Genomic DNA, 22,932 nt, shown 5'->3' with positions numbered 1-22,932 from the left:
AAGTGCCCCTCACACATGAATTGTCAACCGGATCGTGGTGGTGGTCATGTGTCGTCGCTTGGATCCGTGTCGGGGCACTTCAAGTTGCCGCTGAACGTTTCGTACGACTGCTTCCCCAGTCGTTTGAGCAGCCGGGGCACTTGGGGCCACAGCAGCTCTGGGAACTGCCACCGCACCTTGAGTGGCCAACATAATTTGAAGCACATCGATCGCCATCGCAACCAAGTGCTGTAGACTGGCCGGCCATCGCACGATTTTCATGTCGAAGTACTGCACTCTGTCCTGTTCGCCCACTTGATGGATCCGGTACAAAGAACTTTGGCGTGATTGGTATTTCATCGAGCGGTTGGCGAACGCCCAGTTGGCAAACTTCCCTTGAAGATACGTCAGCGTAAACAAGCGGTGCGACCGCGAGCGTCGTCGGCGCACTTCCTCTTGGGGCCGACGGTGTCGAAAGTAATTGCACGGACGGGGGTTTAAGACCAAAATATACCCGATTCGATTATGAGAGTCGATGGGGCAGGGTCATCCACGTGTCACCACCCGTTTTCTCGACAGGGCGCGACTGCTTCGGTGTGCTTTGCCCAACTGAATCGCCGAAGGACGACGGGGCTTTTGTCTTCTTCGCCGGTCTCGAACTCAAGCGTGCGCTCCAGAACAAGGAATGTGGACAGATAACTCAAACACGAAATGGTCAGGTCGACTCTCAGGACGTCGGCGCGATGATCCTACCCGATCACCACAACCGATTCGTTTGAAAGTGTCGCGCGCGTCGGCAAGTTTGCATTGCATCTGTGGCAAGCGACGAAGTCGATGCCATCATGGCTCTACCCAACAAAACCCCCAACAACGCGCTCGCCAACCCACCGATGCACAGGCGTTCCAGAACTGTGCCCAAGAGTCGCCCCATCCACCACCGTCGGCGATGCCGTTGTATGCCTTTTGATATCCGGATAACACCATGATATCCGCATACCGATTGGCTTGACATGTTCGAACGCCAACTGCGTCAAATGTCGGCGGCGGCAATATCCTCGGCTTTGGACTTCATTCGACTCTCCATGACGGACGACGTTCGCGTGGCTTTTGTCTTGGGAACTAGCATACTGGCAACCATGACGTTTATTGCGCGCCAGGTGTCCAAGGCAGCCGCTGGCCGCATTTTGCTCAGTGACGTGGCTCGCGTCGAGTGCTTGTCAACGGACCGGTTGATGCACAAGGTCGTGCTGCCAGCGCGGCACGACGCGCATGCATCGAAATCGAAACGTCTTGTGTTGATAGTCCCTGGGAACCCCGGTGTTCCTGGGTTCTACGAGCCGTTCATGCGTCGGTTGCACGAGCTGAGTGGCCAAACCAACGAAATCGTTGGGTTGAGTCATACCGGCCATTCGCTTCCGTGGATAAACGGCAACGAAGCGTATGACTTGGAGACGCAGGTTGTCGACAAAATCGCGTACGTCCGGAAGCGCATCGAGAAAGACCCGACGCTGTCGCTCGTGCTGATCGGGCACTCGATTGGGTGCCACATCGCACTGCGCCTCCTCGACCACTTTCCCACGACGGTGGAGAAGCTCGTGCTAATCCAACCCGCTGTCATGCACATTGGCGAGACGCCGCGCGGCAGGCAGATGATGCCGCTTTTTGTGCACCACAAGTGGGTGCCGTACCTGGCTTGGCCGATTGCACAGCTCCCGACCCTCTTGAAGAAGGTCCTCGTGGCGTTGTTTGTCGGTCCGCCCGAGTTTCACAAGGCTGCGCTGGGCATGTGCGACCACATTGTCGTTCAAAATTGCTTGAAGATGGCGTGGCACGAAATGCAGGAGCTCCAGGAAATCGACCACGACCTCGTGTCGAAGCACCAGCACAAGATCCAATTCGTGTTCTCCGACTACGACGGCTGGTGCCCGCCGCACCATGTCGAACTGCTTCAGCGACGATACACCGATGCGAGCCACATCGTCGTGCCGCTTCCCCATGCGTTCATGATGGCTGCGGACGGATCCGACATCATGGCGCAGCACACACACAAGTGGCTCGGGACACCCATGACGCCGCCGCTAGCTTAATCCATTCATGACAGCGTGGCTAGCCATCCTTTTTCAGATAAACGGCAACGAATGACCACCGCCCGCCACCGTTCAGGTGCATGGTCTGCCTAGTCAGTACATGGCAGTCCCTATTGCCGCTCGCTGGCACACACTGCATGCTGGGATATACTCTAGTGAAAATATCTTTCCGCGATGCGTTTTTTCGCCCGCCAGATCGTGAAGGCTGCAATCCATCCGCCTAACGCAGCGGTGCTTCGTCCAAGGGGTGCCACACGACCCATGGATCATGACCGTCGTGCTTGAGTGTGTCGAGCAGTGGAGAAAGGAAAGCCAAAGGAAAGATGGACGCAGCCATGTCGGTCGGTACACCAATATGCCATCCATGGGTACGTTGACGCAGTTACTATTCACTTACAGTGGTTGTTCCAAACAACGTGTTGTTGAATCTTGGATGGAGATGTGATGGTGGTGCTGCCGACTAGTACGCGCAAGTCTGGTCTCGACTTGACCACGTCCGAGATTGCTTGAACCTAGTCACGCGTTAGGCACGTCAGTCACCCTTGGTCTGCATTGCGTCGTCGCTCATGGCGGATTCACACGCGCCAGGAGCTGCTTTTGTATATGTGTACCTCGTGCATCGTAATGCCGCCAACGACGAAGAGGACCACCGTGTCGTGGAGCTTGCAGTGCGCAGACGTCACGGCAGCTGCCGCGCCTGACGGCTGTGGAGTCGACCCAAACCCAAACACACTCAAGCCAGACTTGAGCAAGTCCATGCCGGCCTTCGTTAGCTGTTCCGACGCATCCGTTACCTGGCTTACTTGTCACAAATCCCAACAATCGTCACGACGGCGGCAGAGATCGACGTACATGCTCCAACTTTGGAATCGTTGGGACACTCGGGTCAATCAGGAGCGCCATCAGTCGACCGAGCACGCCTGGCACGTCGCGATGGCCCGGTAATGGCTTGTATAGCTGGCCGCATTCCTACCGACCACCCATTCGTTCACACGCACTTCCACCTCATGCTGTACCCGAAGCGCTTCGCACAGTGAGCCCACAAACACTTCTAGCTCGGAACTGGCCACGGCGCGTCCACTGGAATCGTTGGACGGCGGTGGCGCCACGTCATCGTCGCCCCAGTCGTCCCAGTTGTCATCATCGGCAGCTTGTTCTCTTTCAGTCGCATGGTCTGCGCTGGCTTGCGGAGAAATCATCCCGGGAGGAAGCAAGGGGTGCGTTGGATTCTACATTTCAAAGCATCAGCACATCTCGGCCGAATGAACGTCCCCATGCACAGCGACCACAGTGACAACGTACTCGGAGCAACGCCGCCTTGATGGCTTCGTGCAAGCCCGACGTTGTTTGTGCGTCAAGCCAAGTTTGTGTCCCAGAGAGGGCACACACAAAGATGCACAGCGACAGTATCGACGCCACATCTGTCACTTGAGATGCATGCAGTGCTTGAATGAGCTCATGGACACCCGCGTCGGGACTGCATGCTCCAATGTGTTTCTCCAACGCAGTCAGGCGCTTGGTTTGTTCCGTCGACGCTTCCATGCGCTCGAGAGTTTCGAGAACCGCGATGGCAATTTGCAACAAGTCTTGGTGCTGCCAGGTCACGTTGGCGTCGGTGCAGTCGGCGATGCACTGGACCCAGCGCAGAATGACGTCGCGGCCTCGGTGGGCGTCCTTCTTTTCAGGCACGGGGGTCAACTTTTGCTTGAGCAGGTCCATCGCGACGTCGCGCAATTCCTTGTCGAGATGCTTGAGAGCTGCGATGGGGGCTTTGATGGCCAGGGATTCAAACACGCGTTGGGACGGCCCACCGTATGCGTGGCACAGGCTGATACCACCCGTCCACTTCACAGTCGACAGGAGCGAGGACGGGCGGTGGTGGAGGTCGCGCGGAGTCGCCGTGGGAACGGGCGACGGTGTTGCAAACAGTGGTCCGACTTCTGTAATGTGTTCTGCCTAGAACCCACACATCATCGCACGATCGATGCCGAACTTGCCGCACAGGACGCGCATGTCGTGGGGATGCCCATGCAACGTACGTTCGAATCGGCTGGAGTGGATCGGGTCGCGGCGGGAAGATGCTCGAGGATTCGGTCCAACAGGGTATGCTGCTGAGTCGACGGCGTCGCGAGGTCGCATGTCCTAGTGGGGAAGATCGACATGAGCTCAACGAGGTAGCCGCCCCCAGGCAAACTTTGGAACCGATCGATGAGGATGAGAGTAGCGGGCTTGTACTCCTTGACTTCCTGGATCGTGCATTCTTCTTGGAGGTCGTGCAAAAAGGCTTGCTGGAACGAGGAGCTGTACGTCATATTCCTGGCGGATCCACGGACATCAGGACGTACCAACGTGTGGCCGATCTTGAGCGATGTGGCGCCCAGCGCAAAGATGCGGGACTTCACCTATGACCCGGTCAAGGTTCGACATTGGGTAAGTCATGCAACCGATGCGCTGGTGTAGACGTGCGAGTCGGCGTACCTCGAGCTGCCATTGCACCATGATCGCGCCGAGGACCTGTGCCAACGTCTTGAATGCCTTCCGCGTCGTCTCGGGGATGTCCTGAGGGGAAATGTCCTGCGCATGCGACCACGCCTTGGAACTACCGTCGTGCTGGAGACCGTGCAGCTGGCATCGCATGAGCGGAAACACAGGCGCGCATTTGGGATGCACCAGGACAAACAAGCCTGGGTGGGTGATGTCACCACGCGGTTCGAATTCCAGCAGGGGCGCGTACAACAAAGGCACGTAGCGAATGCGAAGGGAATCGACCGGTGCTCCCCGCAGCAGAGTTTGACGAAAAGTCTCGAAGGAAAACGAGGGTCCAAACGCGCGCTCGGGAAGCGTCGACGCGACGACGAACGTGGATGCCACGTCCGCATGGAGCAATGCAGCAAGCACCGCCTCGAGCTCGACAAGGGAACGGCTCGTGAAGAGAAGGATCTTATTCTTGACGTTGTTCATCCATGGGTCAAACAGTTCGTGCGCTGTGGGTCCGGACACATCATCATCGGAGCGACACACCGCCGCGACAGCATCATCCAGACTCAAAATGGTTTGCACTTGCACGGTGTTCATCAAGAAGGTGATACCTCCAGACCACCGCAATGCTTCAATGCTTCCATCATCCGCCACTACGATGCATTTCTTGAGTTCCTCTTCCGCGGCGACGTCCGCCAAAGGCCCCAGCACAGCTTGCGCCAATGTCGCCGGCATTCTTGCAAACGACGTCGTATTTTATTTGAAAATTGAAATTCACCATACATTTTCTATGGTATAATATTGACAAATCGATTTGGTAATGCAAATAGTCGACATGCGCACCGCGGACACCCGCCAAGATGAGGAGGACGCGAGGCGGAAGCCGGACGAGTGCGTGCAGGCGCGTTTTACGCCATCAGCGCGGGGTACCTCGCAGTGAGATACTGGAGTCCGGCCTCCAGCCCCAGCACGGCGACCGTGTCGAGCGCAAGGAGTATGGTGACGTGGACTTGGGTTTCGAACGAAGGGAGGAAGGCGAGCTCAAGCAGGTCGTTGATCGGGGGAAATACCTCCCACAGCGCGATCAACACCAGCGAGTACGAAAGGTACGTCCACTTGGCGAGGTATCGATTGTCGTGGAACGATTGCATGAACGGCGCGCCCTACGAAGCAGTCGTCATGCGGCATTCCCCCGTGTCATCTGCGCACATGATAATTGACGACAAACGTGTTGATTTGCATGTGCAACGACACGACGAACACGATCGAGTTCAGCACGTTCGGTCGAAACTTGGCTTCGGGGTGCATGGCGGGGTCGTCCATGTCCACGAAAGGGAGGGCGACGTCGAGCGCCGCGGCGAGCGTCGCCAAGTGCACGACAAACTGAATCCCCATCGACAGCAATACCGACAGACAAAACACTCGCGTGAGCGGGCGGCGCGCCGAGAGGCGAGTGCAAGGTTTCGCATACGACAGAAACAGGTAGAAGAGTGCGATGACGACCCCCACGACCGTCATTTGCATGTCGCCTTGCTTGACGCCGTACATGTAGAGCGAGCTCAGCACGTACGCCGAGAGGAGGCAGTTGATGCCGAGGATTTTGTACATCTGGAGTGTTGTGACTAGAGTACATCGCCCTTGGCACAGGATCTGGCACGTCGCTCGGATGCTTGGCTGCTTGGACGTGAATGGAGACGCAATGGAGGCATCGCCAAACTTGACCACGTGGCTAGATGAAGGCTCGGTTGGCGTGGTTGTGGGCTGGTCTGGGTTGTTGATGATCGAGATGCCCACGTGGGCGCGTTTGAGGGCACCAACGTCGTTTGTGCCGTCGCCACACATGGCCGTGACAAAGCCACATCTAGAACGTCGACGTAACCACACAACGACGTGTTGGAAATCGACAACTGACTGGTTTAGAGCGTCTAGAATGGCTTCCTTTTGAGACGGCGACGTCCGTGCAAAAACACAGGCATGGCGCACGACAAGCTGAAGTTGCGCTGGTGTCAGGAGTGTCAAGGCATCGCCGGTTACGCACAAGTTGGTCGAAGCTGCCAGCGATGCCATCGTCTGAAGTCGATACAGAGTGACGACGGCATAGTCGCGCCGAGAAACAAGAAGGACAAGGGTACCTCTTGGTTCGATTCAAACGGGAGTTGTTTCGTCGATGCCTTGTCGAACCGTGGGTCCACCCATACCAGCGCATCCTCCTTCGTCTTGGACGGCTGCAAGATCAACGTATTGAGGTGGGACGCCAGTTGGATCTACTTTGTGACGAGATGAAGCGTTCGTTGCGAATATTGATCCTTCTCGCGGAACCTGCTTGGCAACATCAAGGGCCGTGAGAGCGTTGTCGCCTGTGATCATAACGAGCACGTGCTTGGACGTCTTGAGTTCCTGAATCACGTCGGTCGTGTCGTCTACATCGAAGAATTCAGTCGCGTTCAATTTCAACGATTGCGTACGTTTCACAGGGCAATCCAACACCAGAAACCCTCCAAATTCCAAATTCTTCTCCATCTCGGAGCGGGCAATGGTTTTGAGGCGCTGCAAGTCCCTCGTCGAAAGAGCTTTCGATCCCAGTGCGAGGACGCGGCATCCTTTCAACGCGTAGTGTTTGTACACGCGCGTGTAATAGTCTGGAATCTACTCGAAAGCGATCGAAATTGGCCCATGAAGGAACCATCCACCGTACCGACGCAAAGAGGGATTCCATCACTTCCGGTGCTCCTTTGGACAATAATTTGACTCCCAACGAGTCGGACTCTGTCGACGACCCAAGGACAACCTGCAGTGGCCGTGTGATTCATGATCGAGGAGGTTGCAGTCGATCGTACGATGGAACTCATTCGCTTGAGCTCCGCCGAGAATGCGTATCGATGCACGATTTTCATCGACTTGGGACCAGGAACGAACGACAGATGCGGCAGCATGACGTCCCCAGGCCGTAAGCTCCACTTTACATGCGACATGATGGTGGTTTCCAACGGATCGCCCACAACCTTGCCATCAAGAGCCATCTACGAAACCAGGTGTCATCAATACGACGCAAGTCAACGGCTAGTACCAGAGAATGGCAGCCTGCCAGAATCAACTGAATGGACGTGGGAAGGGCGGCCGGGGCCACTAATTGTTGCGGGTCCTCCAGGGCCACGAGGGACGTGGACTGGAGCCCAGCGACTCCATGCATCTCGAGCGCGTCGCTGGTGAGCGTCCCAGTCTTGTCGAAGCAAACCACGTCGACTTTGCCAGCGAATGGAATCCGAAATGGCTCGGTGCAAAAAATGCTCAATTTGGTCAGGGACAGCAGCGAGTTGGTGACCGCCAGCGACAGTTCCATAGGAAGTTCTGGCGGGACCACGGACGTTATGATCATAACGCAGTGCAAAAACAGCTTAAACGTGTTGCGGGTCGGATCATTGAGCCCCTACGTGGAGTTCTAGGATACGTTCTCTGTGGTACGATGACATACCTGCTGAAGGACGGTACCCGCTGCCAGGACTGCAAAGCACAGTAGGAATAAGATGAAAAGCATCGATTCCTTGTTGTTAGCAGTGACACGAGGTGCTGAAAACAAGATGGTCCGCATCAAATTGCCCTGTGACCGAACGCTCATTCCATGCACTGATAATACATGATGCATGGGTCGCTACCTGAGTAGTTCCGAACCCTGTACGGAGTACAAAGGCGATGCATCCTTTCTCTGGCGGATCGGGGATCGATGGCAACCTTCCCACCGTCGTCACGTTGTTGGTGAATTGCAAGACCTAGTCGTGGCTTAAACATTCCCGAACGAAGGCTGGAGCATGCGTCGGCACCTTGGTTCCACCGTACAATATGTGCTTCTTCATGGCCAAGTTGGTCTCGTCGACGTTCAGCTTCGTATTGGCGTCGTAGTGCGCCACGTCCAGCGCTTCCTTACGAAGTGGAATGGATTCGCCAGACAACATTGCTTCGTTGACCTATAATCACTTGATTCCACGTCCATTTACAATACAACTCCACGGCCGCGTACCACACAACCGCCATGAAGCAGCAGCATTTCGCACGGAACTATCGGTTCGGTCATGTCTTGGCCGCGATAGATGGGTTTCGATCGGCCGATCGAGCAAATGTCGCCCGGAAGAAGCGACCGACTCGTAATTTCCGTCCACTTTTTCTGGCACAATGGCATGAGATGATGGCGTCGTGATCCGCGACGATCGGCAACGAACCATGCGGTACACGTACATCCGCACTGGCGGTCGGCGCATTTGTCGCAACAACCCCATGTTGTGCTGACGCTGCTTGACCAGTGTACACTCAAAGAGAACGAGCATTGCAAGCGTGAACAGCGAGTAGTACATGTACTCGTCCAGGCACCACAGCAGCATGCAAAAGAACTAGCAGCAGCAGTATGAGGGGTCGATGGGAACAGGGGACGAATGCCACCTGAAAGACAAAGAACGGCGCGACCAAGTGCTGCTTGAGCAGCTCCCAAAATTCGGGTATTGGAATATCAAACTCGTTTTCTTGCCACCGTGCCGATGCCTCGTTCACGTCTTGGATGGAAAGGTACCCTTGACTCGATGTGTAGTGCTCCAGGACATGCGCTGTTGGGTAATCTAGCCGATGAAAGACTATTGACGATGCTTTACTGTCCTCCGTCGTCGCATACACACAAAAACGGAGCTTTTGGTAGTTGAACCACACACACGGGATCGCAGCCTGCGACACAAGATCGTTCGTTGGATGGTGGCACGATGTGATCGTTTCAGGTATACCATGGTATGTGCTTCGCATGCATCGCTGTTCCATTCCAAGCGACACAACTCCTTTGGAAGCGTCGACGAGACGGGGTCAATCTTCACCACAACCCCAGGAGGAAACGCGCACTTGTGCAACGCAGCTGACGATAAGGACATTTGCGTGTATGCGTTCCAGGTCTTGATGTCCACGCTCCATTCGCTCGAGAAGAATGCCAACGCGTGCAGAAAACACACAATGGCAATAGCAACGACAAAGCCTCGACCTTCTGCTTCCACTTGTATCGAGCACAAACTGAGTGTGCAGTATAGCATCAAGAACGGCAACACATCCAGTCGAAGAAGGAATGGAAGCGGTACGTAGAGCTCAATGTGGCGGTGCAGTTCGACGTCGTCTACCTCGACCCCGAACGTTGTCCGTCCCACCACCTTGGATGTCGTTGCGGCCATCGATCGGAGCAGTTCACATGCGACTATGGAATCCGAGTGTGTACTACTATTCTTTTGGTACGTTTAATTTAACCTCGTATTCAGTATGGCAGCATCCAAAACAAATTTAAATCTCGCGCCAAGTCCTTATTTTCAAATTTGCTCGGTCTTGACGAGTTAGTTACTCTGCGGCATCCGCTGGCCTCACTGCACGGACGCTGCAGCTTCGAGTTGGCGCCATTTTCGGCGGCGCTCCTCAAACGTATGCTGCTGCTTACCCTCCCTTTCGTCGAGCTGCGCAGAGCACTGATCAAACAATTGCGAATCCATTTCCATCAGGAGCTTGAGGACGTTGAATGTCAAGCTTTGGACCGTTCTACATCGATGTTTCGGTGACGCAGATGACCCACCTTAAACGACACGTACGTGTTCCAGTGTTTGTCGCAGTTGTGGTATAACGAGCCAAAGATCAACGGCAAAATTTCCACTCGATGAACTGCCACCAAGTTGACAAGCGATTCATTGTTCCACAAGTAAAGTGCCCGCTGGGAGACCTGTATACCATCATGAACGAGTTCAGCAGATGATTTGAGCCCATCAATACAAACCTGGAAATGCAGGCTCGTTATGGACCTGCCAAGTTGAAGAAATAGCGGTCGCATGACCTAGTCAAAGCAACGCACATCAACTCAAAGCACATAGCAACTAAATCAGGTTACCTCTGCGAACTGCTCCGGTTGAATAAGCTCAATAATTTCTTCAAGCTCGTTCAAGAACAGAATCTACTCAACCTCATCAACACGGGAGTTGGTGACGGAGACCATTGGACGGGTTACTTCTTTGGAGCTCTGCGTCACTGGCCAGAAGCGCAGGAGACCAAGGATGATGGGCTTGGCTGTCGATGGGTCCTTCTCGACGAATTGCGTCGTGCAGTACGCAAGTTGCTGATGGTACTGCGCTACATTTGCCGCCTAAGGTGTGTCCACTGAGTGTCGACGACGACGACGACCGACGAACTTTGTGAAGGGGAATCAGCGCCTTTTCCAAAAACTTCTGGTGCTCAGCCTTGAGTGGTAGCGCAAATCCATTGATGATGCTACGAGCGGTCAGGTATTCAACCTCGGTTGGGACGATGAGAGCAGTCGTACCTGCCAAGGATTTCCAAGAGCTCCACAACGCCATTGAAGTGTTCAGTCTCGTAGACAAACGTAAAAAACATGTTGTTGATGGAACGGCGGATGAATGAGCGAAGCGCCATTGACTTGCCATACAGTCGATGCAAAATAGTCTGTAATCGGAAACCGAGATGACGAAGGTCTGTGACGTCGACGTCCCACCTTCAGGTAGTCGCGTTCCCGAGGGTCTTCCGAGTCGAACAAGTTGAGCAGTTGCAGCATGAAGCGTTTGCTGAAGTATTCCTTGGCGGACTTTGTGTCAACTTCCTTGGAAAGGACGAATCGGTACAACAACTCGTAGATGAGCTGCAGGTGCGGCCACGATTCTTCCAGCACCGGCTCGTCTTCTTCCACACCTAATCGAGCAAAACGAACCGAGTAAGGTCGAAGGGATGTCCATAGATGAGTTGAAATCATTCAGTCCAAGTCGATGGGATGTGGAACATGCAGCTAACCTTCGATTCTGCCTCCCTCCTTAGCACCGCTAGTGCGGCTCTTGCCACCAAGTGGTCGGATGATGTTCGCTTCCACGCACACCATGAGATCTTCGACGACTTGGGAGCTCCATGTCACCTTTCCGTCCGACAAGAACTGGACAAGTTCCAGCAGCGCCTGCCTCTTCACATCTTTTTCACGCACTTGCTTGCGTGGCTCGCTGAAATCCATCACGACGCAGCACAATCGCAATTTTTGGCGAAAGAGTTTTGTGCGGTCTGCAGCTGGGGCGTCGTTCAGGGGGGGGAGATCTGCGAGCGTCGCCGCCGCCTTGCTTGCGCCGTCCGATGCATCCATCGGAAACTTACTCTCTGAGCTGAATTTGCGCCACCGTGGCAATCAGGGCGGGTGCGCATTAAAGTCTTACAGCCAATCAAATCCGTTGACGATGGATTAATAGCCAATCAATTGAGCGTGTATGTGAACTCATGTTCTTTATTTTGGCCAACTGGAAACTCATTCACAATCGGCATGGCGCACTCTCGGTGATGCTTCATGGACTCGGGACTCGCTGAGCTGCAGTTCCGGGGAGAAGTGAAGGTGCAGCTTGGAATCGCGCCCTCCTCAAGTATCTCTTGTGTCTCCAGCGCGCGTGTGATGTCATGAGATGGATAGTGTGTAGGGTAACAAGGCAGCCAGGACGTGGTAAATTAGTTGTTCTTCATCATAAAGTTGGGATCTCTGCGATACTTGGACTCAAATCGCTCGATCCATCGATCAAGAAGGTTCGTGGGTACCACCATCATGTTTGAGTTCGAGCTTGTCGAGAACGACGACATGAAGTTGAACAAGTCCATGGCGATCTTGAGCGCAAACGACTTGCGCTCCTCGAGACCGCTGGCTTCAATACCCAAATTGCGCACATTATCCGCACTACAGAGTCATTCAGCCACCTGCAGGCAATGGAAGGGGCATCTCTCACCTTTCAATGGACACGCCCAATTGGATCACTGGCTGCCCTACCACATCTGGATGGGTGGGCCACGCCGTCCGAAAGATTGCACTACACCGTGCCAACATTAGCAATACACCATGCATTGTCCAGAGTACCTTGGTTTCTCGGCAAAGACACTGCCGAGCAGTTGCCAATTCTGGAGATGTGGTACAGCAAAGTAGAGGACCGCTTTTCAAACCACTCGGTTAGGCCTTCAAGATGTAAACGATCAAATGTATTCTCCACGTACCAGCAAAGCCTGGGGGCACGGGCGATTGTGGCAGCATGAAGAACGTGATGTCGGTAACTTGCTCTGGATACGGAATGTCAACGACGAATTGGGTCGGACTGATCTCACTACGACACGCGAGGCAGTGGGCACTGAGTGTGTATGATCGTGATGAGGTCCTTACATGTAGTCGGTAATGACGGGCCGCCCCGCAATCACCGTCCCAAACTGGGCGACCATCACGGAGGTTGTGTTGTGCTGGTATTTGTCTGCGTTATTGACGGCTTATCCGGATAACCTCAACAAATTATCCGTATAAGTAACAAGGAATTTTCGCGATTGTCATCGAACGACGTTCGGGACTTTTCTTAAAAGATGTGTTCATTTACATGAGGTGCGGTCGAGGACATGGAGAGCCCGGCGAAAGACGGGGAGCGGCTTTCGGAGCATGGAGATATAGGTGGCGGTTCTTTTGGCGTCATGAGACCCTCGGCGTCCAGTAGCTGGTGCTGGAGGAAACTGGGCGGTGGCCCTGGCGCCTCGCGGATGTAGTTGTTGCGCCGCCGTTTCGCAAGCCACATCCACAACAGAATCGCGCAACAGACGGCAATCACAATGATCGATACGACGAAGACGTACGTCCACCAATACCAAATGAAGCACGCGCGTTGCCCAGGGAGCTTTGACGTGACGAGGTTGTCGTTGAGCTCGGCGTTCGAAAGGCAATCGCACCATGATGCTGTCGAGGATGGCATGGCAGAGGTCGAGATCGTTTTGGTCGAGATCGCCAAGTTATCGCAATTGTCGGCGACAGCGAGCCCGATCTGCCCGTTGCGTCGATCGTGGACCGTGTATAGGCCATCCATAAAAACGTTGCCAAGGATCGTGCTGCTTCCCTCCGACAGCCCGATCATGCGGCACATCGTTGTACCCACGGCGCTTTGCACGGCAATGGGGCGCCAGTAGTACGTGGGCGGAATCGTGACTGTTACTTGGTCGTTTACTTGACCCATTAACGCGAACGAAAACGAGAGCGACGGGAGCGACATCAGTGTCGAGTTCACATTGGTTGGGTCACAGTACGCTTCGCAGCACACGGATCGGTCGCTAAAGTAGGTCGACGGAAAGTCTGGAATTGCTTGGAGCGTTGCATCGCGGAGCATGGCCATGAGGGGGCGATACACCGGAGGCGGCAGCACAATGTTCGTCGTACCAGAGTCCACGATGGCCTACTAGTCCATGACATCAGCGGTAGATGTTCAACAAAAGGTCATGGACCTTTGGCGCATTAAAGGCTGTGCATGGCAGAGGGAGCGATGTGCCGTTAAAAGCCACCTCTGTCACCAGCACGACATACCACTTGGGCTAAAAGAGACTTTTGGAGGGAGCAGTGCAGATGAGGCACGTACTTGAATCAAGGGTGTGTACACAACTGGTCCTCGATACAATGCAGGGCCAGTTGGGGGCGCCACCCCCCCAAACACTAGTCGTAAAGTTCATGGAGGAAAGCTCATGTGCGTGACGATACCCATGGCCCCTGACACGTTGGATGGACGCAATCCACGGGCAAATGGCTGCAAGATGCCGCACATTAGCACGCCAAACACGTTCTCCATTTGTCGCCGATCCACGAGAGTTTGCACCAGCGTTGTCATGGGATTGTCTCTTGGCTGGTACATGACAATCGTTTGGGTCCATGTATTGGAGATCAAGGTTCGCTTGCCTGGGCCAACGCGTCGAAGGCAACGCCGAGGATGCCGTTGTACCCGCCCTTGAAAAACTCCTGCTGCACGTCAATCGCGACAAATGGAAATTCCGGGACAGCGCCAAGATGGGTGGTCGACACTGTGTCCTGCACAACATGACCCCTGCGCTCGACTCAGTTCGAGAAATTCAAGCACAGGGCTTACATCCACGAAGCTGCAATGTACTTGACCGATATGTTGGTCGCTGGCTGCGTCGTAGACGCGCACGTGGGCGACGCAGCGCAGTTGAAGACGGCCAACGGCCCAAGTGCTTGTGAATTGGTACAGCATGCACTTGTTGCCACAGCCATGTTCGAAGAACCCGTGTCCAACAACAATTGTAATGTCTACAGGCCCCGTGAATGGTCCGTAACTTGAAAGGAAGGCACGGACCGACGGTCGTCTTGACGATCCTGTTCCACCAACGGTGACCGCCATGGTGTAAGCTACACGACACAAGGACCCGGATGGTCAGCTGAATCCTGCATCGAAGACATCGACACTTACACACGCCTGTGGAGATGCCATAGAGAGGTTCCTTGGCGACAAACCCTAGAGTCCATGACGTCATACACGTCGCAAGCCAGCACAACCAGGCGACCGCGTCCATCCCGTCGTCGCTGACACGGAATGACAGTTACACGACAAACGGTTTCTTGGAAACCGAATCCAATGCAGCTACAATGGGGCTCCAGAGAGCATACGCGCTCAGTTGGGGGACGCGAGTCGCATGGAGCATTGCCACATCGACCGCCGCGGTTGGTGGTGGCTCGTGGCGTGTTGATGCAAATCTACGACTTGGTGGTCCATGCCATGCCTAGAAAACAAACGCTAATGGAAAAGGTGCATATCCGGATACATCTCAAATTATGCGGATCACCACCTGCCAAATGCGACAGAGCGAGTTTGTCTATGTCCAAGGATGTGGGCAGCGGCTGTCCGGTTCATCTGCGCCGCGGGGACCCTCCTCGCTGCGTTCTCGAGAGGCGCTGCCGCCTTATCGAAGGATGAGCTCTGTGCCGTCGACATTGATCATTCCAAGTACGCGTTGAATCTCATCACGGTTGCGAAGAACGTGTCGAGTGCCCCGCGCATTCTGTGCCTCGTCAACACCATGTCCATCCACCACACGACCCGCGTGCAAGCCATTCGAGTACGCACTCATTGTTCCGTTGTACATGTGTTGTGTGTGCGCATGATTTGAATCACTTTTGGGTATAGGATACATGGGGCCAGCGATGCGCGAAGCTGCTCTTCTTTAGCAACGCCACGGACTCGTCCACGCCAGACATCATCCAACTGGACACGCAAGCTGACCACAATCACTTGTGGCAAAAGCACAAAAGGACGCTTCAGTATGTATGGGACCACCATCGATTCGACGGCTTCGACTGGTTCTACAAGTCGGACGACGACGCGTATGTCGTTGTGGACAACTTGCAAGCGTTCCTGCGTCTCCCTGAAGTCGTGATGCAGCAAGATGTCGTTCCTCTCACGTTTGGGTGCGTCGACCTCACCAACGCAGCACACGTCATGCTCTCGTTGTAGCCATCGATACAAGTTGACCCCCGACTTGGTCGACTATTACGTTGTCGACAAGCACCTGCGCGACCAATTCAAGCAACTCACAAACAACCGATGGGTGTTCAACTCGGGCGGCCCTGGCTACGCCATGAATCCTCTCTATGTGCAAACCGTTGTCGAGTCGCTGCCGCTGTCGACGTGCTTGAGCGACCGGTATTGCGAAATGCTGCCGGACGACGCCGCCATCTCGTTCTGCATGGCGTGGCACAATGTGTATCCGTCCAATACGCGAGACTTGAACCGGCGAGAGCGATGGCACGCTGATAAACCTCGAGGTACAAAAACTCTCGTCCGCACATAGATTCGGTCGCCGAGCACCTGCATCATATGGACATGTTGGTGGCAGGTGTGTACTTTACCGACGTAACGACACCCACCTACTGGCTCGTCCAGTACCATGACGGAATCGGCGGCGCCGCACGACACGACGCGTGTTGTTCGCCCGAGAGCGTCGCGTTTCATTACGTGCTGCCGCCGTTGATGTATCACTTGGAGAGGCAGCTGTACTACTGTCGAAGCGACGTGGACCTCGACTTGCCTGCGTTCAATGCGCGAACGGGTCTTGCCATCTCGTCGGCGATCCTCGAGCCAACGCCGCTCGCGGTCGACTACGGTCCTGTCCCCGACCTCTAGCCCGCTCCCCTTCCCTCCGACGTTGTCGACAGCAATGTTGCGCGCGCTCGTGCAGTCGAGTCGTGGGTTGCAGCTTGCCGCGAACGACGCCGCGGTCCAACGTCCAGGCCACACCCACGAGAAGAGTTGTCTGAGTCCCGAGATATCAAAGTAGCCGCTGCTTCGAAAATCTCAATTTTTCGGTGCATCGCCGGATACCCCTCTTGGACCCGATACGTTACCGGATAAAACTGTGCAAGTGAATACGACACACGGTCGTTTCTCCTCGTGGGTCCGCAGAAAGAAGCTACTGGTTACTGCTTTACTGGCCAGACAGCCGCACGCCGCCTGCAGAACGACCGGCACTGACCAGTTCAGCAGGGCGATCACGTTCCTCTTGCACACGAGGAGGGCATACGAAGGCACAGACAATGTCGTTACCTCGACCAGTGATGCCAACTATGTCCACGTTTCCGACGCATCCTGCACGATGTGGTTCCTCTGATTCGCCCAGTTTGTCCCAGCCCAGCGACAACCCTGCTTGGACGACGCAAGGTGATTGGCTAATTTTCAACATGAGAAAATCTGTGATTGGATCGTTTTCACATGTTATTCGGCCTCCGTTCGAAAATTATACTAATGTTCACTATACCGACAAAGTCGAGTTGAACCACGTGGTGGTGTTAAGATCGCACGTGGAACTTGCCTCATTCCTGAATTTGCCGACCATGGCCGCCACCGCCGCCGCATGGGCGTTCCCGTCCCGCACACAACGCCTCCCGAGTCTCAATGTCCACCTCCCGCCCACTCACTCGATGACATTCCATACGCTGCCTGCGTCGTTACCATCGTCGCCCCTTGATGGCGTCGAGAGTCCCACGTACTCTGCTCACCCGTTCCCTCTCGAAGTGTCCCCGATCCATCACCAACGCTTGCCTCCTCTCCACGCACTCGTTCGAACGTCACCTAAAGGCTACGATCATTTTCCAAGACAAGATATGATGATGCCCCTTCCTCGACGCGACTTGCTTACGTCCCCAATCCAAGCCGTGACGCCTCGATTCACGTTTCCAACTCTCCCGTCGTTGAAAGACACGTTGAACCTATCTCCTCACGCAGCGGACTCCCCGTCCAAGCCGAGCAGTTCAACGGGTGTCAAGCTGTGTGGCGTCCCTGGTTGTGAAAAGCGAGCGAAAGCCGGTGGGGTGTGCATAGCCCACGGCGGTGGAATCCGTTGTTCCAAGGACGGATGTTCAAAGCATGCTGTGAGCCTCGGCTACTGCATCAGTCATGGAGGTGGGAAGCGATGCACCGCGGATGGGTGTCAGAACGCTTCGCGCAAGTTTGGGGTGTGCTGGAGCCACGGCGGCAAGCGCATGTGCTTAGTACAAGGGTGCACGAAAGGGCCAAAGACCGGCGGGTACTGCTGGGCTCACGGGGGCAAAATCGCCATCGTGGCAGCCCCCACCATTGCTAAGAAGTAGACGTTCCAGCGGAGAAGGGACTTGTGTATTTATTTAACTTAGCTTCATCTTGTTCCTCTTCCGTCTCACGGCGCCATGTTCAACGTGTGATAGTCCCACACTCGCGGCAGTCTGAGAGCGCCGGGTGGTGCCACAGTGTCCGCCCACGCGCGACAAGTACGGGGTTCTTGTAGTCCAAACAGACTATTTTGACGAAACTTCCCGCCCTCCTCTCTTCTGTTCATGTAGTGCACGACTACATTTACACATGGCAACTCTTTGGTGGTCCGACGGCACCATGTCGAGAGCACGCTTGTCGGATGTCGCTGCGGCGACCTCCGACAGGTGGCGGACCAGACGATTCGCATGTTGGAACTCCATTTCCTGGCCAGTTCGCCAACGGATGTCCTATTGCATCTTGTGGTCGAAGCCCGTTTGGACGGGTTCGGCGCCATCGCCAGTGTCGACACCGACCCACGAACGCTTTTTCGCATTGCACAATGCGGGCTGGTTGGTACAGAGTACCCCATGTGCACATGTCGGCTGCGTGGGTGCCTCTGGTTGCACACTAGGGTACGACAATCACCGATGGCTGGGAAGGATGGAGCAAAACAACCGCCCAGCAACTAGCGTTCGGCTGCCGCGCCACCACGTGGCTGCCCTGTCGAACGGCCGTCCCACCACCGTCACTAGAGTCTGTTCCGATCGGCCCTAGCGTTCGCTCTATTACAGGAACCACCACCACGCCAATTAAGGGGGAGGGTAAGCGATCTATCACTTCTGCCCCCTTCCCCCCATGCTCCATAAGTTTATTGACCCACTTTGACTAACTGTTGGCTCGCAAAACGCGGTACATGGGCGCGATCGATATTCTAGGCTCGGTCGCCCGTAGCGCACAGTTGCATGGATTCTCATGTGGCCGAATCAACCTCGGTGCCCGCCGAAGGAATGTAGCCTATCTCGACGGAACGATTCAAGCTATATCTGCGAAACATGCAGCGCGAAAAATGCGGCTCAGAATCACGTCGAGGTTGCGACCGCAGCCGCTCCACGGGTCTGGCGCAGCGGTTGGTGCCTGGACCTGCCGCAACAAACACCACCCACCCAGGCGGCAAGACTCAGGGTGACGTGCGTTGTGGTCCCACGGAATTGGGCAGATCAGACAGCGCGATGTTGCCACAGCGATACAACAAGCGTGCACGAACCGTGATGGTGCTGGCGACTCGGTTCATGCGGTGGCGCGCATGATGTGGTCGCGCGCGGTCGATCGCGACCGACGGCAAGCCACCGCGCATGAAGTTGGTATAGAAGTGGACGCTGCAGTGGGTGTCGACACACGGGATATGTCACGTAGGAACCAGGCTGGACCACCACACGGCAGAGATCCCGATGCGCCATGAGGACACGTGTACAGGACTGAACTACGTCGAGTGGGTGGTTGTCCCACTCGCCACACAAATCTTGTGCTCGTGTGCATCACCATACATTGTTCGAGAGGACAGTCAAGGAATATCCACGGCACACAAACGAAGCGACAGATGACTCTGTCCAGGGCGTATGTGCGTCAAGATGCAGATGGAATGGATCCTTGTCGTGGCCATCGCGATGGGGCGAAGGATGGACCGTCTCGACCGTGGCGGCCGTCCGCCTTTCTTGTACATGGAGTCGTGGCCTCTACTACGTTCAACAGGAACGTCTTCCTGGGTTCGAATCTGTATTCCATGCGGAAAAAAACCCTCGAGAATGGCAGAACCCGCTCGTAGTGGATGCGAGTGGGCACCTGGCTCTCTTCCGCGCGAACGGTGTGGCATGGCCGTGAGTCTACATTGTGTGGCAAAGCGTGGTTCGATGGCCCAGCAATTCCCATGGAATCTCTCCATCGTCTCAGCGCACAGGATTACTTAGGTAACAATCGCCCGATATCGCATAGGATGGTGCGCAGGTGAGGGGCGGAATGCGGTGAATTTTTGTCAGGGAGGACGGACGTGTAGTCGCAGTCGTCATCCACTGTTGACCAGGTGCCCCTGGATGCGGCCGACTCGGCTGACTAGACTTCGAAGATTGCCATCCACACCAAAGCAGGTTCAATGATACCTCCGCGTTGAATGTTCTGTCTGCGATTCCCGGCGCATCACGTGGGTGACCCGCCCATCCGTCCATCCCGCCGTGTTGTAGCCGCTTTGTCGTTGTTGCCGACGCGGAACATTGTGCACTCCACAAACATGTTCACCAAATGTGGAATCAAGGCGGCATTCCATCGCGGACGATAATGGGGATGTGCGAGCCAGAATCTACCTTCACACGAGAATCACGCCAATCAAGTAGAACGCATGAGGAATGGGGCGATGCACGAATGCAGTTGGAGCGCCACAGAACTTCCGACCCATGGAACAACAACACATGCTGTTGGTGGTGAGCGATGCATAAGTTATGGGGATAAACCTGACGGCGGCGTCGACGACGTCGACAAACGTGAGGACGGCGATGACGGCCTACAACTCAACATCATGAACGCTGCCGTCATCGACGACATGAATGACGAGGGGTGGAAGAGGGAGTTTATCGACCCGTGACCTACCGTGAAAACAACACGCACGCCTCAGACATATTCGTGAGTTCCGTCCACCATGTTACCCATCGCTACGTGGAAGCACTCTTCCATTTCGTTTGGCGTTAATTGCAACGCGCGACCGACAGCGATTGTGTCCCGAAGCAAGCATTCAATTAAGTGTTTGGCTTCGCCATGCGGGCCATCTGCGAGCAACATTCGTCCGTGAAATCCCACAATTTCATGCAATCAATGGAAACTGGTACCAGGGACATAACTCCCGACGGACGCGCCACTACCCGCTGCTCGCGTGACCGAGTCTCGAGGGTTGCCACCGGTCACTGCCGAGGCAGTTCGTTTGGCCAGCTCGATAATACGTACGGCGTCGACGCTAGGCACCGCATCACAATCAATCGCAAAACCTTGTGCTGTGGAGCATCCATCGACATGTCGTTGAGACGTACCGAGGAGACTCCGAATACCCAAGTATAACATCAGCAGCTTCTTCGCTCAAATCGATAACGTTGCCAGTGGGAATGGCAAATCCGACGTCGGCATTGAGGAGCGATAGTGCATTCGCGTTGCCAGATGCGATCAGGCCGACGACTTCACCCAGATCTTGCAACGTTTCCACGAGCAGGTCGATGTGCGCAGGCGACGTGCCTTCAAACACCACGATGGGATGCTCCATTAAAATGTGCTTCCACTCGCCAAAGGTATTCGAAATTGAAATGGCAGACGCCGCAACGACAAATGGTGAGACTTCCACGCTCGTGTCCGCGGTCGTGTCCTTCACATTGAACTTCACGTCAGTCAACGGGACAAACCGCGCAGCGTGAGAATCCACTGGGAAATCCAGCGCCGTATCGCCAAGGGCACTGTCCACGGACGCAGCACCGGATGAGCGCCGGCGGTGGTAATGCTGCAGCGGCGACGGAGCCGTCAACACGGTCGACACAAATGACACCGACTCGTCGACTAAAAACTCGGACTCTTCCGCGAGCACAAACATGCTCACGTCGGCGGCACGGCAGTGAGATACCAAATTCACCAGGTCCGGCGACGCTTTGTCCTGTAGCCCCAACGCGCCAAGGTACGTCATGTTAGACGTTGGGAAGTTGAATTTTGTGATGTCGAACGCGATGTTGCCCACAGGAAACTCCACCGGGTCCAAGTAAAGCTCGGCAACGCCCACAACGTCCTCACCGCGAGCCTCGAGCCCTTCCAGCATCCCTTCGATGGTCTTCAAATCGGCAGTGTCCAAAGTCACAACACCCTGCAGCTTGCGCACTTTACCACAACGGCTCAACACTTCATGTGCAGGTCCTTGCAATACTACAACATGGGCGCAGCATTCTGGGTCAAAGTGAACGTATACGTCACAGCCACTCAGTTGACCACACAGCGATGCAGCGTATCGATCCGTGCCCGTGAACAAGTCGCAGAAACGCGAAATGGCCGACTGGTCGCGAGAGTTGAGCGACGGATGCGAGTGGCACGCAGAGAATGCACGCATTAGCGAGATCGCGTCAGAGTTGGTCTTGTACGTTTTCATTATCGTCGTGGCGATGGCTTGTTCGACGTCCTCCGTGGACGCTTCTGCAGGATGTAAACCAGCATCCGATGCAGTCACAATCGTGGGGATGTTGGAGCCAAATGACACAGTCACGACTGTACGCTGAATGACACGGGTGTGTTCAACGACAAGAGCCGTGAGTTTTGAAAGGCATGCAGGAACTTGCTCGTTCTTGCATACGACACCCAGTGCTCGGACGTCGTCGTACAACTTTGTGTTTGGCGTCGGATCGCGAGACCGTTGTGATTGCAACACTGTGTTTGAGATCACTCCCAACACAGTGTCTGCGCCTGTTCGGCACACTACGCCTTTCCCAACTCCTTGGGTTATAGTCGTGCCATAGAAAAGCATGTTCGCTGCTTGCATGTATGGAAGATTGATACCAGGCGAGTCAAAGACCGACACAGTCGTCGCGCTACGCGGCAGCGGAGTCTTTTCGCCAGTCAGCGTGTGGTGGGTCACCACTAATTCCTCGGCTTCCACAAGGCGGACATCAGCTGGGACGCACTGTCCCGATTTCAGCGAAATGACGTCGCCAGGCACGAGGTTTTCAGCACGTGTGTGGATCCATGTACCTTCACGCAAGACGGCCACGAGTTCATGGATTGCGCCATGGCCCGTCTCGGCATCAGTTGGGAGTAAGTTGGGTCGATACGTTGGTTGAGCTTGGACTTCCGCCACTTGCGCAGACGTAAGCCCGTACAACAGGTCCGTCTGGAATCTCATTTCTAGCGCAGCGACATCCAATAGGTGCTCGTCGGTGGCGCGGCGCGGACTCGTGGTTATGCGACCCATCGGTGCTTCCGGGCCGCGAAATTTGAAGATATGGTCTTTTTGCTCCCTCGTCATCATT

The 22,932-nt window shown here is 55.1% G+C and overlaps 9 protein-coding genes across 12 annotated transcripts; 3 read left to right on the top strand and 6 right to left on the bottom strand.

Annotated features, from left to right (window-relative positions):
- Positions 1-988: 988 nt before the first annotated feature.
- On the top strand, positions 989-2,239 carry H310_12024 (hypothetical protein; the record flags this gene model as incomplete). The annotated part of the gene is made up of 1 exon (XM_008878929.1): positions 989-2,239. A coding segment is annotated over one exon (1,078 nt), but the record flags the coding sequence as incomplete, so codon positions are not given.
- A 170-nt stretch (positions 2,240-2,409) lies between these two features.
- Positions 2,410-5,295, bottom strand: H310_12023 (hypothetical protein). The gene is made up of 8 exons (XM_008878928.1): positions 4,545-5,295; positions 4,412-4,468; positions 4,106-4,354; positions 3,369-4,022; positions 3,083-3,295; positions 2,919-3,035; positions 2,678-2,860; positions 2,410-2,578 (listed from the first exon to the last, which is right to left on the bottom strand). Exons 1-8 carry the CDS (start codon positions 5,277-5,279, stop codon positions 2,456-2,458), a joined length of 2,331 nt encoding a protein of 776 aa, XP_008877150.1. The 5' UTR covers positions 5,280-5,295; the 3' UTR covers positions 2,410-2,455.
- H310_12022 (hypothetical protein) lies at positions 5,296-9,763 on the bottom strand. 3 transcript variants are annotated; one of them, XM_008878927.1, is made up of 16 exons: positions 9,308-9,763; positions 8,976-9,251; positions 8,759-8,926; positions 8,560-8,703; positions 8,363-8,506; positions 8,198-8,311; positions 8,017-8,142; positions 7,612-7,971; positions 7,382-7,564; positions 7,240-7,332; positions 7,010-7,190; positions 6,864-6,964; positions 6,677-6,808; positions 6,457-6,614; positions 5,754-6,405; positions 5,296-5,707 (listed from the first exon to the last, which is right to left on the bottom strand). In XM_008878927.1, the coding sequence occupies exons 1-16, from the start codon at positions 9,737-9,739 to the stop codon at positions 5,453-5,455; spliced, it is 3,519 nt and encodes a 1,172-aa protein (XP_008877149.1). In that variant the 5' UTR covers positions 9,740-9,763; the 3' UTR covers positions 5,296-5,452. The 3 variants fall into 3 exon arrangements, with proteins under 3 accessions (XP_008877149.1, XP_008877147.1, XP_008877148.1); XM_008878925.1 differs by having other exon boundaries at positions 8,976-9,763; XM_008878926.1 differs by having other exon boundaries at positions 8,560-8,926.
- A 159-nt stretch (positions 9,764-9,922) lies between these two features.
- Positions 9,923-11,685, bottom strand: H310_12021 (hypothetical protein; the record flags this gene model as incomplete). The annotated part of the gene is made up of 9 exons (XM_008878924.1): positions 9,923-10,094; positions 10,145-10,272; positions 10,327-10,383; positions 10,438-10,500; positions 10,555-10,689; positions 10,736-10,814; positions 10,867-11,006; positions 11,056-11,249; positions 11,349-11,685. The coding sequence occupies 9 exons, from the start codon at positions 11,683-11,685 to the stop codon at positions 9,923-9,925; spliced, it is 1,305 nt and encodes a 434-aa protein (XP_008877146.1).
- A 353-nt stretch (positions 11,686-12,038) lies between these two features.
- H310_12020 (hypothetical protein) lies at positions 12,039-12,791 on the bottom strand (the record flags this gene model as incomplete). Its single annotated transcript, XM_008878923.1, has 5 exons — positions 12,039-12,261; positions 12,311-12,391; positions 12,439-12,511; positions 12,573-12,679; positions 12,736-12,791. 5 exons carry the CDS (start codon positions 12,789-12,791, stop codon positions 12,039-12,041), a joined length of 540 nt encoding a protein of 179 aa, XP_008877145.1.
- An 84-nt stretch (positions 12,792-12,875) lies between these two features.
- H310_12019 (hypothetical protein) lies at positions 12,876-15,108 on the bottom strand. Its single transcript, XM_008878922.1, has 8 exons — positions 14,804-15,108; positions 14,690-14,742; positions 14,462-14,643; positions 14,275-14,419; positions 14,080-14,221; positions 13,961-14,034; positions 13,830-13,916; positions 12,876-13,780 (listed from the first exon to the last, which is right to left on the bottom strand). The coding sequence occupies exons 1-8, from the start codon at positions 14,904-14,906 to the stop codon at positions 12,920-12,922; spliced, it is 1,647 nt and encodes a 548-aa protein (XP_008877144.1). The 5' UTR covers positions 14,907-15,108; the 3' UTR covers positions 12,876-12,919.
- Positions 15,109-15,204: 96 nt separating this feature from the next.
- Positions 15,205-16,803, top strand: H310_12018. 2 transcript variants are annotated; one of them, XM_008878921.1, is made up of 4 exons: positions 15,205-15,449; positions 15,518-15,798; positions 15,845-16,155; positions 16,227-16,803. In XM_008878921.1, the coding sequence occupies exons 1-4, from the start codon at positions 15,219-15,221 to the stop codon at positions 16,511-16,513; spliced, it is 1,110 nt and encodes a 369-aa protein (XP_008877143.1). In that variant the 5' UTR covers positions 15,205-15,218; the 3' UTR covers positions 16,514-16,803. The 2 variants fall into 2 exon arrangements, with proteins under 2 accessions (XP_008877143.1, XP_008877142.1); XM_008878920.1 differs by having other exon boundaries at positions 15,845-16,803.
- Positions 16,804-17,213: 410 nt separating this feature from the next.
- Positions 17,214-18,036, top strand: H310_12017 (hypothetical protein). Its single transcript, XM_008878919.1, has one exon. It carries the CDS (start codon positions 17,221-17,223, stop codon positions 17,974-17,976), a length of 756 nt encoding a protein of 251 aa, XP_008877141.1. The 5' UTR covers positions 17,214-17,220; the 3' UTR covers positions 17,977-18,036.
- Positions 18,037-20,323: 2,287 nt separating this feature from the next.
- On the bottom strand, positions 20,324-22,890 carry H310_12016 (hypothetical protein). Its single transcript, XM_008878918.1, has 4 exons — positions 20,968-22,890; positions 20,770-20,894; positions 20,534-20,709; positions 20,324-20,447 (listed from the first exon to the last, which is right to left on the bottom strand). The coding sequence occupies exons 1-3, from the start codon at positions 22,872-22,874 to the stop codon at positions 20,555-20,557; spliced, it is 2,187 nt and encodes a 728-aa protein (XP_008877140.1). The 5' UTR covers positions 22,875-22,890; the 3' UTR covers positions 20,324-20,447; positions 20,534-20,554.
- Between the last annotated feature and the right edge of the window lie 42 nt (positions 22,891-22,932).

The sequence above is a fragment of the Aphanomyces invadans genome (assembly GCF_000520115.1).
Source record: "Aphanomyces invadans strain NJM9701 unplaced genomic scaffold supercont1.35, whole genome shotgun sequence".
Classification (NCBI taxonomy): domain Eukaryota; phylum Oomycota; class Saprolegniomycetes; order Saprolegniales; family Verrucalvaceae; genus Aphanomyces; species Aphanomyces invadans.
This window is presented reverse-complemented; position numbering and strand designations above follow the sequence as displayed.

Excerpts from the sequence above, each read along its gene's own strand:
- H310_12016 (XM_008878918.1), bottom strand. The coding sequence starts at position 22,874 with ATGGGTCGCATAACCACGAGTCCGCGCCGCGCCACCGACGAGCACCTA. Across the intron at positions 20,895-20,967 it reads GGGTATTCGGAGTCTCCTCG|CGTCGACGCCGTACGTATTA; the intron begins GTACGTCTCAAC and ends TGCGGTGCCTAG. Across the intron at positions 20,710-20,769 it reads CGTCGGGAGTTATGTCCCTG|ATGGCCCGCATGGCGAAGCC; the intron begins GTACCAGTTTCC and ends TGTTGCTCGCAG.
- H310_12017 (XM_008878919.1), top strand. The coding sequence starts at position 17,221 with ATGGCCGCCACCGCCGCCGCATGGGCGTTCCCGTCCCGCACACAACGC.
- H310_12022 (XM_008878927.1), bottom strand. The coding sequence starts at position 9,739 with ATGGCCGCAACGACATCCAAGGTGGTGGGACGGACAACGTTCGGGGTC. Across the intron at positions 9,252-9,307 it reads CATGCGAAGCACATACCATG|GCTGCGATCCCGTGTGTGTG; the intron begins GTATACCTGAAA and ends CTTGTGTCGCAG. Across the intron at positions 5,708-5,753 it reads CGTTTGTCGTCAATTATCAT|GGCGCGCCGTTCATGCAATC; the intron begins GTGCGCAGATGA and ends ACTGCTTCGTAG.
- H310_12023 (XM_008878928.1), bottom strand. The coding sequence starts at position 5,279 with ATGCCGGCGACATTGGCGCAAGCTGTGCTGGGGCCTTTGGCGGACGTC. Across the intron at positions 4,023-4,105 it reads CCACTCCAGCCGATTCGAAC|GCAGAACACATTACAGAAGT; the intron begins GTACGTTGCATG and ends TGTGGGTTCTAG. Across the intron at positions 2,861-2,918 it reads CGATTCCAAAGTTGGAGCAT|GTAACGGATGCGTCGGAACA; the intron begins GTACGTCGATCT and ends CAAGTAAGCCAG.
- H310_12019 (XM_008878922.1), bottom strand. The coding sequence starts at position 14,906 with ATGGACGCGGTCGCCTGGTTGTGCTGGCTTGCGACGTGTATGACGTCA. Across the intron at positions 14,222-14,274 it reads CCTTCGACGCGTTGGCCCAG|CCAAGAGACAATCCCATGAC; the intron begins GCAAGCGAACCT and ends GTCATGTACCAG. Across the intron at positions 14,035-14,079 it reads CAACGTGTCAGGGGCCATGG|TGTTTGGGGGGGTGGCGCCC; the intron begins GTATCGTCACGC and ends CTTTACGACTAG.
- H310_12018 (XM_008878921.1), top strand. The coding sequence starts at position 15,219 with ATGTGGGCAGCGGCTGTCCGGTTCATCTGCGCCGCGGGGACCCTCCTC. Across the intron at positions 15,799-15,844 it reads GTCGTTCCTCTCACGTTTGG|CCATCGATACAAGTTGACCC; the intron begins GTGCGTCGACCT and ends CTCTCGTTGTAG. Across the intron at positions 16,156-16,226 it reads GCACGCTGATAAACCTCGAG|GTGTGTACTTTACCGACGTA; the intron begins GTACAAAAACTC and ends TGTTGGTGGCAG.